Below are 14274 nucleotides of genomic sequence, written 5' to 3' on the forward strand. Positions count from 1 at the left end.
CAAAGACCAGTGAGAATGTAGAACTCACTATCACAGGGATCGGTTGAAGTAATCAGCTTTGTGCCCTTCACGTGGAGACGAGAGAAGCTTGTGTCTGAGAAGAGTGTATAGGGTAATGCTGAAAGAAGTAGGTGGGGAAAGAGGGGAAGACGTTAATGTGAATCTTAACAACTGCCAAGACTTGTGCTGTGCCATTATATTTTATGTAATCCTATTCAACAAATGTTAGAAGTTTAGAATTTTCTTCTGCAGTAAAACTTAATGTGTAAACAAACGTTTTTAGAACTGGGATTGATTTTTTTTGTCATGCAACAGTAAAAGGAACAAAAGCAGATGTATGCAGTTAGCTGGAGATTCGAAATGATCTGCTATAAAAGCATAACAGATTTTTTGGGGCTTTGGATGGTTCAATGATCTTTTTCCTATTCCTGTTATTTGTTCAGCAACTGGGATTGGTAAAGTTGATAAAAAGCCTGATTCTTTTTTCTCACACTTGTGCTGGACTGCGCAGTGGTTGAGGATAGGGTAGCTTCTTCAGTTAGTTATCCACCACTGACATTTTCACCTGGATTTAGATGGGCTACTGAGATTTTCTTTGTATCCAACATATTGTTGTTTCAGCCGGTTTGTCCACATTTACCTCGGGGGCTGATACTAACGTGTCTCTAATTCTACTCCCCCTGTTGAATGAAAATTCCTTGGGTGTTCTGTTTGGACTGCAGAATGTGTTGGGCAACAACTTCACTGATTATTGTTTTACATCAGTTGCATAGCCGATGGGCCATACTGTCATAATGCCCAGTTATTGGAGCTGTCCATTTTGTATTATCAGGGCAATGATGCTGCCATTCTACATGATGGTTAGTGCCTCATGACAGAGAAGCAATGTTGTCTTCGCTCTGTTCATCCTTTCTGCCATGCTGTTGCAAACAGAGGTAATACTATCTACAGTGTTTGGGAAAGCCATGGATTACTGAAATTTGATTGTTCCCCTGAGCACTGTGCTGTTTGCAAAGAAAATTGGCAGCACTATTCCTCCAGTTTATTTTGCAGAAGCACTTCTTATGGTCTATTTGAAGGTCTGTGCTAATTCCTTTCCATAGGGTTATGTGGTACCCTGCATGTTTAGCACTACCACCCTTCTGTCTGAGAGCAGAGACCTGTTATAAAGTCCAACCATATCCATGTTGTGATCCTGCTCTGTGCTGAGAGAGGGCCAATATTTCAAGAGCAATGTCAGAGCATTGTCACAATTGCCTGAGCTTTTTATCTTTGTAGTATTGATTACCAGCAGGTGTTGGACTGAGTCTACCACCTTGTTTGCTGAGTATTTCTAGCATTTTCAGTTTATTTTTCAAAACTACAGCATCTGCACTATTTTGTCTTTTTAATTTGTCTTCCATTTTGAAATACTTAATACCATATTTGTAACTGATGGTCTCAATCTTGAATCATTGGATTTCTTAATGTTTGTGATCTACATTTTAAATGAAACTTTCAAATTATTAACAGCAAAGCCAATTGGTATGTGATTTACCTGTCACTTTGTCAATTACCTTTGTGTGTTTTGTTTTGAGTTAATGATAACTTCATGTTTATTTGTGATTATATATGGAATGGCCACTCAGTGTTGGAAAAAGTTCAGAAGTTTTGGAATTTTTAAAAATGTCTTGTGATATCTTTGTGCTATACCTTTATTGTAACATGCATTTTTTTTTAAAGGCAGAAGTCTGAATTTTCCACCTCGTGGTATATGAAAGTTTATAATTTGATTTTTGGCTCCAGTCCCAGCCATTTATATCTCTAACTTGCCTATACTACAGCAGGAATCCTTTCATTCACATTAGGTGGTCTGATTAGCATGTTTGCAGATGACACGGAGATTTGTGGAGTAGCAGATAGGGAAGGGGACTGTCAGAGGTTAGAGCAGAATATAGATAGATTGGAGAGTTGGGCAGGTAAATGGCAGATGGAGTTCAATCCGGGCAAATGCAAGGTGATGCAGTTGGGAAGATCTAATTCAAGAACGAACTATACAGTAAATGGAAACGTCCTGGGGAAAATTGATGTACAGAGAGATCTGGATGTTCAGGTCCATTGTTCCCTGAAGATGGCAACGCCAGTCAATAGAGTGGTCGAGGAGGCATACAGCATGTTTTCCTTCATCGGACAGGGTATTGAGTACAAGAGTTGGCAGTTCATGTTACAGTTGTATAAGACTTTGGTTTGGCCACATTTAGAGTACTGTGTACAGTTCTGGTCACCACATTACCAAAAGGGTGTGGATGCTTTGGAGAAGGTGCAGAGGAGGTTCACCAGGATGTTGCCTGGTATGGAGGGCGTTAGCTATGAAGAAAGATTGAGTAGATTAGGATTGTTTTCATTAGAAAGACGGAGATTGAGGGTCAGAACCTGATTGAGGTCTGCAAAACCATGAGGAGTATAGACAAGGTGGATAGCAAGAAGTTTTTTCCCAGAGTCGGGGACTCAATTACTCGGGGTCATGAGTTCAGAGTGAGAGGAGGAAAGTTTAAAGGAGATACGCGTGGAAAGCTCTTTCGCAGAGGATGGTGCGTGCCTGGAACGTGTTGCCAGTGGAGGTAATAGACGCAAACACAGTAGTGTCTTTTAAGATGTATCTGGACAGGTACGTGGGTGGGCAGAGAGCAAAGGGATACAGAGCCTTAGAAAATAGGCGACAGATTTAGACAGAGAATCTCGATTTGGTGCAGGCTTGGAGGGCCGAAGGGCCTGTTCCTGTGCTGTAATTTTCTGTGTTATTTGTTTTTTCTTCATTGGGAGCAATTAGGATTGTTATACACCTTCTCACTTTCTCCATCCCCACCTCCTTTTGTGATGTAGTTGAGCTTCCAGTATTCTGATTTCTGGCATTTTCAAAGCTAGATCCATGGTGTAATCCTGATGTCTGCATGCTTATACAGGCAGCACAAGAGGCCTCTTGCACTGATGTGCAGAAGTAAAGGCAGAAGAATTAGTCATGACTGGTGTGTGAAATAGTGGATCTTTTGAGTTACCTCCTTATCCAAGACCACATCGTGTGTCTCATTTTTGCCATGGATTCATTTCATGGATTTGTATTCCCTTCAGTTTTAATGTGCCATGGTGTCAGTGTTACTGGCTTATAATCCATGTATCCAGTTTGGCATTCAAAATCATAACCCATAGTCTAAGGGTCCCCTTAGCGACCAATGTAGTGAAAGACCCCTCCCACCCTATTATACTCTCTTCCACCCACTTCTGCCAGTATCAAGGTTTGTATACACATACAAACAAATTCAAGAACAGATTCTTACCCTTGTAATCAGACTTTTAAATGTATCCTGTTAAAGTTCACATTGATCCGTCTCTGCGCCTTCTCAGAAGCTGTAACATTGTATCCTGCACTCTGCCCTGTTACCCGTGTATACTTGTGTAGTGCAATCTGCCTGTGAAACATGTAAGACAACACTTTTCAATGTACCTTGGTAAATGTGTTGGTAATATGAAATTGAACAGAGTTAGTCAAGCGACAGGCATCCTGACGTACAGAGCAACTGCAGGAGCCCTGACGTACAGAGCAGCAGTTATCATCAAACTTCTGTACTGCAGTGAATTCTGAATTATCAGTCACGAATATATCAAGAGTGAGAGAAATTCTACCATCTGCCACATCCACTGGATTCGATAGAGGGACCATCAAACAACATTGTCTTCTTACAAGCCAACTCTGCAGTCAATCAAGAATGATTCCTTTAAAGCGTCTGGCCACTATCCAGATGGCCAAGCGCAATCCTTGGCCAAATGCTGTTCTCTAAACTCTCACTTAGGTAATGTTCTGGGGAAGTCAAAAGAAACAATTCAAAGACATTCTGATACTCACTTTGAAGCACACCACCGTTGACATTTAATGATGGAGGAGTTCGCTTCTGTTTGTTCAGACTACACACAACTTGTCCTTTAAGCTAGCATCTTATTGATGAGGCCAAGCAGTGGCAAGCGAAGGAAGCAAGTCATACTTTTCAGATTCTTCAATCTCACGATCTGGAGTGCATACCATCTGTGGATCGGGAAACGGCCTGCTCAGGCACATGAAGAAACTTGTCGAAATCTGTGACTCCGTTGAGGTCATCCTCCAATGGATTGATAGACAGTGTGCTGAATGAAGTATCCAGAAACCTATGTTCAAATCACAGTATGGCAGCTGAACAGTTTGAATTCTGTTAACTATTCTAATTTGGAATTAAATACTAGTCTTATTAACAAGAGCACAAAGCTACTGGATTGCTCTTAAAAGCTGACTGGTTCACTGTCTTTCAAGGGAGGAAATCTGCCATCATTACCTGATTTGGTCAATATGTGACTCCTGATTCTCAGCAATGAGTTTGACTCTAAATTGCCCTTGAAATGGCCTAGAAGGCTGCTCACAGAAGGTGCCACACCCCCGGCTGTTCAGGGGTAATTGTGGATGGGCAAAAATGCTGACCTTGCCATTGACATCTCACCCCAAGAATGCATACGTTTAAAAACTCTAGTCTGTAATTGATGAGGGGTGGACACAAGTCTGGCATCTGATTTTACATGTAAAATGGGGAGAGCTGGGCAACATTCTGAGGTGGGAACTGGAGCAGTTTTTTTAAAAAAATTCCTTCACAGAATATGGATGTTGCTGGCTAGGACAGCATCAGTTGCCCTTCCGTAATTGCCCTCAAGTAGGTGTTGGTGAGCCATCACCTTAGCTGCTGCATTTGCATGTTTTGTAGGTATAGCCGTGATATTGTTAACCTGGGTGCTGCACAATTCTGACCTACTGACAGGGAATCAGCAGTTGAGATAGTGCATGGCTTTGAAGATAACTTACGCCTCGGGCTCCCTTACATTTTCAGCCCTTATCCTTCTGGTTGGTAGAGGTTACAGGTTCAGAATGTGCTGTTTTGGGATTGCTAGTGTAGTTTGCTGCAGTGTGCTACTATTGAGTTTTGATGGCAGAGAAAGAGAATGTTGAAGCTGGTGAATATGGTGCCAATCGAGCAGGCTACTTTGTCCTGGATGGCGTCAAACTTCTTGAGTGTTGTTGGAGCTGTACTTAACCAGGGAAGTAGAGAATATTCCACAACACGTGTGACTGGGATTTGTGGATGTGGACAGGCTCTGGGGAGCTCAGACTTGGCCTTTCCATTTTCCCTGGCATTAAATCTTTATCATGAGAAAGCTTAAAGCTCCTGAAACAAAAATGGTGTTATTTGAAATGTAACATGAAAGAACTGCTTCTTGTTTGGGTTTGGCTCTTGATCCTAATTCTCGAACCACATCGTATGGATGACTGTTTAATAGTGTATGAAATTGGTTAGTCCCAATGAATTTACTTCCGTCAATGTTTCTTACATTTAATGACCCATCTTGATTCCTCTTTTTTTTAAATGCTGAAGGATTTCTGGATCCGGAAAAGAAGCTTTTCTCACACCGGATTCTTTCAAGGGATGAATGTATTGATCCATATTCTAAAACTGGAAATCTACGGTGAGTACTATATTGAGAGCTTATTATCCATGTCTGCATGAATTCGATTTAAGGACAGTGTGAAAGTTTATTAATGGCCTGGATACATTGCAAGCAGCCATGTTTCCATGGTTGATGTAAATTAAAATTACATCCAACTTTTAAACCACAAACTATGTGGATTAATTTTTGTCTGCTTATGAAATTTACAGTAGATCAGAAGAGATGTCTCATTTTAGTGAAAATTGTTGATAAATATGATTTCTAGCGTCAGCTATTAAATTGTGGGAAATTGTATCTATTGAAAAATACCTCTGAGACTCTAATTTATAATTGTGAGGGCGATGTAGTTGGTTGTTACTTGCATTTGTTTACTTTTCAATGTTGCATTAGGTTTTAATGAATTTGAGTCAAGCCCCTTATGGAAGGTAGTGAAGAGTTTGGAGATAGAGTTATTTTTAAGCAGATTAACTGAAGTCTGTTTTTTTTTTCCCCCCATTAAGGGACAGTTGCCCTATTTAAACCTCGTCCTTGAGGCAAAGGTACTGCTCCAGTCCTGTTAGGTTGTGAATTCCAGGATTTCGACTTGCTGAGTAGGTGGGAAAGGCAATTTATATTTTCAAGCCAGAATGGTGTATGTATGTCCCTGAAGGAAGCCATTCACCCTCTAAGTGCTATTCATGTTGAAAAAGAAAGTGATCCAGTCTAATTCCATTTTCCATCTCTTGGGCTGTAGCATTTTAAGTACATGTCCAAGTATTTTTATTTAATTGAAACCAGGGTTCCTGCTTCAACTGCAGTGCATTTTAGATAACCACCACCCTCTGGGTTATCTTTCTTCGCTTTCCAACCCACTCCTGTTCCAATCACTCTAATTCTGATCGTTGACGTCTGCCGAGAGTAATAGGTCCTTTCTATCCATTCCTATCCAAACTCCTAACAAATTCTACATTTCACACTTAAATCTCCCCTTCACTTTTCCCTATTCCAAACAAAAACAATCCTAGCCTATCTAAAATAAAACCAGAGTGTGAAGAGAAACTCACAATGCTGGCAGCAGCTGTGTGGAGAGAAACAGAATGATCACAACGCATCATCCTCTGACACTTCCGCCATCTACAATCCGACCCCACCACCCAAGACATTTTTCCATCCTCACCCGAATCTGCTTTCCGGAGAGACCACTCTCTCCGTGACTCCCTTGTTCGCTCCACACTCCCCTCCAACCCCACCACGCCCGGCACCTTCTCCTGCAACCGCAGGAGATGCTACACTTGCCCCCACACCTCCCCCCTCACCCCCATCCCAGGCCCCAAGATGACTTTCCACATTAAGCAGAGGTTCACCTGCATATCTGCCAATGTGGTATACTGCATCCACTGTACCCGGTGTGGCTTCCTCTACATTGGGGAAACCAAGTGGAGGCTTGGGGACCGCTTTGCAGAACACCTCCGCTCGGTTCGCAATAAACAACTGCACCTCCCAGTCGCAAACCATTTCCACTCCCCCTCCCATTCTTTAGATGACATGTCCATCGTGGGCCTCCTGCAGTGCCACAATGATGCCACCCGAAGGTTGCAGGAACAGCAACTCATATTCCGCTTGGGAACCGTGCAGCCCAATGGTATCAATGTGGACTTCACCAGCTTCAAAATCTCCCCTTACCCCACCGCATCCCAAAACCAGCCCAGTTCGTTCCCTCCCCCCACTGCACCACACAACCAGCCCAGCTCTTCCCCTCCACCCACTGCATCCCAAAACCAGTCTCCCTAACCTGTTCTTCCTCTCACCCATCCCTTCCTCCCACCCCAAGCCGCACCTCCATCTCCTACCTACTAACCTCATCCCACCTCCTTGACCTGTCCGTCTTCCCTGGACTGACCTATCCCCTCCCCACCTCCCCACCTATACTCTCTCCACCTATCTTCTTTACTCTCCATCTTCTGTCCGCCTCCCCCTCTCTCCCTATTTATTCTAGAACCCTCACCCCATTCCCCCTCTCTGATGAAGGGTCAGGCCCGAAACGTCAGCTTTTGTGCTCCAGAGATGCTGCTGGGCCTGCTGTGTTCATCCAGCCTCACATTTCATGATCATTTGGAGTCCAGTGTGACTGTTTGGAACAGCCTATCCAATCCCTCCTGGTGGTCAAAATCTTCCATTCCTGGCAGCATCATTGTAAAGTTTCTGTATGGGCGGGAGTTTGGAGAGAGTGATGTTCCCATCTGTTTTGATATCTTTGCCCTTTTAGCTTCAGTAGAATCTAAAAGACGTGTTGGCAAGTTGCTGCAGTGCCATGATGGGTGTGCCATTGTTAGAAGGTGTGAATATTTAAGGTCGCAGATGGCAAATGCGCACACAAGCAAGAGATTCTCTGACATAGTTTCTGAAGTTGTGTGACAATACTTTGGCTGAAGCCATGGACTGAAGTGCTGCCGTGTCTTTGATGTGGAAGGGTTCAACTCAAGTTTTTGCTGTGTTCCGCAAGGGAGAGTCTTGTAGATCATCGCTGCATGTGGATAAAATGAGCAGCAAAAGAGTAGAAAAAAGAAATAACGGATTTTCATTTATGTAGCATCTTTCATAATCTCAGAGCATCCTTGAAGAAGGAATAGTTGGGTTTGTACCTGTAGGAAGAGCGTAGTGAGAATGCTATATCCTAATGACTGTCTGAGGGAAAAGGTGTCTTGCTGCAATTGTGTGGGGCCGTGGTGAGATCACACCTGAAGTATTGTGTGCAGTTTTGGTCTCCTTATCTGAGGAAGGGTATTCTTATTACAGATGGAGTGTAGTGAAGGTTTACCAGAATGATTTCTGAGATGATGGGATTCATGTATGAGAAGAGGTTGGATCATTCAAGATTATATTTGCTGGAATTCAGAAGAATTAGGGGAGACGGGCATGGGCATGTCATATGTACCTATAAAATTCTAACAGATCCAAACAGGGTAGATGCAAGAAGAATATTTCCAATAGCGGAGGAGTCCAGAACCATGGGTCACAGCCCAAGGATGTATGGTAAACCACTTAAGACTGAGGTGAGGAAATATTTCTTCACCCAGAGATTGATGAGCCTGCGGAATACACTCCCGCAGAAAGCAGTCGAGTTTGAAACCTTGTATGATTTCAAGAAGGAGTTGGATGTAGCACTGGGGGGTAGAGGGATCGAAGGACATAGGGAGAAGGATGTGGTTTTGAGTTGGTTGATCAGCTGTGATCATACTGAATGGCAGAACAGGCCTAGTGGTATTATTGCTGGACTGTTAATCGTAAGACCCAGATAACATTCTGGGAACCCAGATTCAAATCGCACGGGAGATGGTGGAATTTGAATTCAATAAATATCTGGAATTAAGAATCTAATGATGAACGTGAATCCATTGTCGATTGGTGGAAAAACCCATCGGATTCATTAATGTCCTTTAGAGAAGGAAACTGCCATCCTTACTGGTCTGGCCTACCTATGACTCGAGACCTACAGCAATGTGGTTGACTCTTAACCGCCCTCTGGACAATTAGGGTTGGGCAATAAATATTGCCTACGCAGCAATGCCCTCACCCCATTGATGAATGAAGTGGGGGAGAAAAAAGGGATTTGCTCTGAGGGAGGTTCTAATTTCAATCAGACTGAAGATTGTTTCTTGCAAGTAAAAGAATGATGAATAAGAAAGCCATTAACGGAGTTAAATAGCTGTGAACCTTTTGTCAGGGCGCATTCTCCCTGTCTTTACGTCTTGCCACTGATTTATTCTGCAACTGACTATTTTGATGCACATATTGCACTGATCCATTTTCTCTGTCTGCTGAGTCTTGGACTGTTGTACTTTCATTTTCATGAATAATGAATGAACAATTTAGAATGCATTTATATGGTTAATATTGTCAAGTCATTAGAGACAATGGAGAAGTTATAGGCAAGTTACTTTGTGAAGTTTAACAACAACAACTTCCATTTACTGGGTAGCTATAACGAGAGTTGTTGATCAAACAAAGAAAGCAAACACATAAGTGGGTGAAGATTAACTTGGTCAAAGAGATTGATCCTAAAGAAAGTCTAAAGAAAGAGAGAGAGAGAGAGAGAGAGAGAGAGAGTGATGGGAGATTTAGGGAGGAAACTTCGGAGCTTGGGGCCTAGGTCGTGGAAGATGGGCTAACTATTGGTGGAGTGATGACAGTCAAGATGATGCAAGTGGCCAGAACATGGAGGAGTGTGGAGAGTTCAGATGATTGAAAGAGGTTACTGTAGTAGGGAGGGGCAAGGCCTGGAAAGATTTGATAATGAGCATATTATGGTAACATAGAAATTGAAAGTTTAGAGTTACTATCAGTACTTTATTTAATTTATTGCATAGTACAGCAGAAATAATTGACATAGGTGTGCCATTCCTTGAGTAAATAAATAGATTTTATTAATCAGTGGAGAGATGAAAAAGCTTTTTTGGCCACAGAAGTTGATGAAAAAAGGTTTGACATCAGTCCTGGAGCAGTACCTGAAGATGGCAGTGTGGGTTGCTTGTTTGCTGTTTTAGAGTTTACTGTTCATGCCTTCCATTGCTCACAGTGTTTCGGAATTTGCTGCGTCCCATGGACACCTTACTTGTCCAATGCTGATCCTTTCGTGTAATCTTGTAGTTTCTGCTGTTTTTACTTCCTCATTTTATCTTTCTTGCATCCTAGTATTGGATTTTGTATCTGTCAGTGTAGTATTTTGGTATCTTCCTCAATTGAATTAAGCCACTATTAAGGTAAAGTTTACACTTTATCCCTGATTTAAAGCCAGGGTAAGCTTTCCACTGATTGGACTGATACCTAGCATGAACAAAAATGCCTCTGGTGATGAGGTACTGAAGCAGTCTATGTCCACTGCGACAAGATCTGAGCGATATTTGGGCTTGGACGAATCAGTAACATTTGTGTCCCACAAGTGCCAGGCAGTGACTGCCTCGAACAAGAGATAATCTGACTGTTGCTTCATCACCATATCCCCTCCTGTCAACCTCCTGGGCGTTACCGTTGACCAGAAATTGATGGTCAGCTGTCCCAAGTACTGTGGCTACAAGAGCAGGTCAGAAACTAGGAATTTTGTGGTGAGTAAATCACATCATGACTTCCCAAAGCCTGCAATCGGGGACCCCGATCAGGAATCGATAGAATACTTCACAGTTTGTCTAGATGAGCAACATTCAAGATGACTCCATGAGCAACGCAATCCAGCACAAAGCAGCCACTTAACCTATACCCCATCAACCATGTTGAACATTCACTCCCTCTACCATTGGTGTATGATGTCTGCAGTATGTACTGTCTGCATGATACACTGCAGTTACTCATCAAGCCTCCTTCAACAGCACCTTCCAAATCCGCAAACTTTATCGTCAAGAAGGACAAGGGCAGCAGATGAATGCCATCACTGGAGGTTATCCTCCAAGTCATTTACTATCCTGACTTGAAACTATTGTCAGTGTTCCTTCACTGTTACTGGGTCAAAATCTTTCAAGTCAGACCTTAACAGCACTGCAGGTGCGCCTACAGTGGACTTGGACTGCAGTGGCTGAAGAAAACAGTTCATCCCCACCTTCCCGAGAGCTGTTAAGAGTGGATGATAAATGTTCAACTTGGCTGTGACATTCATACTTCGCTGGTGCATCAAAAAAAGCTCAAGAAGTTTCCATTTATCTGTTTATGTAGAAACGTGTTGAACGTCACAACCCAGTAACAGGCCACTCTATCTATGTGGTCTATGCTATTGTTTATTTCACTGTTGTTTTCCACATGCATTCCCTCCCACCCTACTTTGTCTAACTCCACCACCACAGCAGTAGTGGAATATGTTTTGTTGTCGAGTTAATCTGTGCCTTTTGGTGCTCTGATAACAATATCAGTACAAGCGGCAGCTTGGGAAAAGAAGCAATGATGAATGAATTTCTTGTTATGAATATTTTCCTGCGAGGAAAAACAGTAAAATACAGTGAAAAACTTTTCCACCGTCACCATGATCAGGTGCCATTCTGAATAGTTTAAGAATAATAGAAATAAACAGAAAGAAGTACCTTTAAAGAGAGCTCATCAATCCTGAACCAGCTCGTTATTGATGCCTGTGCTGCTCACGTGATAGACATGACCTTAAGCTGGTCACAAACAATTGGGTGAACTGATAGGGAAATAGTTAATAAACTGGAAGGAAGCAGTCAAACATTAGGAATTAGTGGGGAAAAGATAGCCCTAGAAAAGCAGATGGCTTACTATTCTTTTGAAATTGCATTTACCCCATTTATCAGAACTATTAAAGGATAAATCAGAGGTCTATCTACTTTTTTAAAAGTGATTTCTATGGAAATTAAAATTTGTTTCTTTAAACTTAAAATTTTAGTTGTACAGCAGCTATTCATTGAACACAAGTAGTATTGGCACAAGAGATAATGGGAACTGCAGATGTTGGAGAATTCCAAGATAATGAAATGTGAGGCTGGATGAACACAGCAGGCCAAGCAGCATCTCAGGAGCACAAAAGCTGACGTTTCGGGCCTAGACCCTTCGTCAGAGAGCAAAAACTTCATTTTCTGAAGAAGGGTCCAGACTTGAAACATCAACTTTCCTGCTTCTCTAATGCTGCTTGGCCTGCTGTGTTCATCCAGCTCTACACCTTGTTATCTTAAACGAGAACTTAATAAGGCAGGGATCGTTGACTTTTTAAATGGAAGAGTGGGAGGGCTCTTGTGGCATTGTGGTAGTGACCCTACCTCTCAGCCAGGAGACCCAAATTCAAGTCCCGTCTGCTCCAGTTCTGGGTCATTGCATCTCATGTGGAGGTGATAGAACTTGTCTGTTTGCTCACGTTAACTGCAGATAAAAGGCAATATTTTAACATGAATCCGAGTACGTTGCAGCAGCGCTGACCAAGGTGTGTGATAGTGTTACTTGTGTCAGTGAGCTGCCCTACGACCATTAGTAATTGGCTAGCAGAAATGGTTACTAGTTAGAATGGCATGTGCAGACAACGATCCCATGTTGCGATGTTCTGCGCACACTTGTTTGTTTTTCTCGTGGGCAAATGTTGTAAGGAATGCTGTGGCTCAGTTTGTAGCTGTCTTGCTATTGAGTCACAATTTTCCAGGTTCACATCTTGAGCTTGAATGCAAAAGCTAACGTTACCGAAGGAGAGCTGCATTATTTGAGGTGGACTGTCTTTTGGATGAATCCTTCATCAGCGACCCATCTTTCCTGTTAAGTGATGTAAAAAAGAAGTTCCGTGCCACTGCTTTGGAAATGAAGAGGGGGGCCACAATATCCTAGTCAATATTTATCTGCAATCAGTACCACAAGTACAGATTATCTGGCATTTCCTATATTGCAACATTAGTATGCTTCTTGGACTTAATAGTTGAGACCTGGTGACTATGGAAGTGTTTATAAATGGAATCCATCAGCTGTGAATGAAAAGACTTTCAAATATTGCCTGAAATATCACGAAAGCAATGATAAAGAATATTCCACAATACCTCCCTAAATTCTCAAACCAGTAAGCCTGCCAATGTAATAAGTGTTATTAAATGGAATTAGGATTTCAGTGGAGGAGTAGAACTCTTCATATTTCAGAATGGCATTTATATTTTAGGTATTTTTTTCTGCTCAATTTAGAAACCTCTTTCCATGCGGTGACTCAATGGTATGCATCATTGATGATCGTGAAGATGTTTGGAAGTTTGCACCAAATCTGATAGCCGTGAAAAAATACACCTACTTTCAAGGGACTGGGGATATCAATGCACCACCAGGATCAAGGGATGCTCAGACAAAAAAGAGGGGTAAGTGCAAATCAAACAATGACACATGGTAATACCCATCATTTAGAGACAGCATTCATTTGAATTGCTGAACTCGTAGTTGAGACCACAAACTCTTTTATAATTGAGCCTTTGGCGCTTTCCCACTGCAATGCTTCCATTGAAGTCAGTTAGTGGGGATTGGGTGCAAAGTAATGTTTTGATTATCTGTAAGTTTGTTCTGCTACTGTATTGTAAGGGTAAGCTGCAGAATGGGACCTCAGTGAGTTTCAGTTTGTTTCCTCACTTAATATTTACGGCACTAATAAAACAAATCGAAGTAACCCAAAAACTCAGCTTTGGGGAGAGAAACTGAGTTAGCATTTTAAGTCGAAGCTGACTTTTCAGAATGGTTGAAGAGTAAGGGGCGAAAACCTAGACTCAAGACAAACTACTGCCCGGGACATTTTGCAGCCTGTTGGATTACATTCCAGGCACAGTACCAGACCGAGATAACAAGGTGTGGCGCTGGATGAACACAGCAGGCCAAGCAGCATCAGGGGAGCAGGAAGGCTGACATTTCGGGCCTAGACCCTCCTTCAGTTTTCTGAAGAAGGGTCTAGGCCTGAAACATGAGCCTTCCTGCTCCTCTGATGCTGCTTGGCCTGCTGTGTTCATCCAGCGCCACACCTTGTTATCTCAGATTCTCCAGCATCTGCAGTTCCCACTATCTCTGTACCAGACAGAAGCTTTGTTGAGGGAGAAAGTTTTAAGAACAAGACTGGAGTATTCATTTCACAATAAGTAAATTGAAGTATTATTTCCTGCAAGTGACTGGTCACTAAACGATCTGCTGCATTAACACTGGGCTTCTCATTGGAGAAGCAGGAACAAGTTGTAGCATTTTGTTAGAGTTTACAGCACTATTTCCCATACTGCTGCATAGTGGGTATTTAAATTGGTGGTTGAGTCTCAGCAGGGGAGCATTGACAGAGCTGTACCACATACATAACAAAGA

The 14274-nt window shown here is 42.3% G+C and overlaps 1 protein-coding gene across 2 annotated transcripts in view; it reads left to right on the forward strand.

The window, feature by feature from the left end:
- The window catches only part of ctdp1 (CTD (carboxy-terminal domain, RNA polymerase II, polypeptide A) phosphatase, subunit 1), a 270284-nt gene that overhangs the window by 54254 nt on the left and 201756 nt on the right, over nucleotides 1-14274 (forward strand). For both annotated transcript variants that reach the window (XM_059645960.1, XM_048529206.2), the window contains 2 exons: nucleotides 5427-5517; nucleotides 13132-13298. In XM_059645960.1, the coding sequence (XP_059501943.1) occupies nucleotides 5427-5517; nucleotides 13132-13298 (258 nt within the window). The remainder of the gene's footprint in view (nucleotides 1-5426; nucleotides 5518-13131; nucleotides 13299-14274) is intronic.

This window comes from Stegostoma tigrinum, chromosome 5, assembly GCF_030684315.1.
Source record: "Stegostoma tigrinum isolate sSteTig4 chromosome 5, sSteTig4.hap1, whole genome shotgun sequence".
In the NCBI taxonomy this organism is placed as follows: Eukaryota; Metazoa; Chordata; class Chondrichthyes; order Orectolobiformes; family Stegostomatidae; genus Stegostoma; species Stegostoma tigrinum.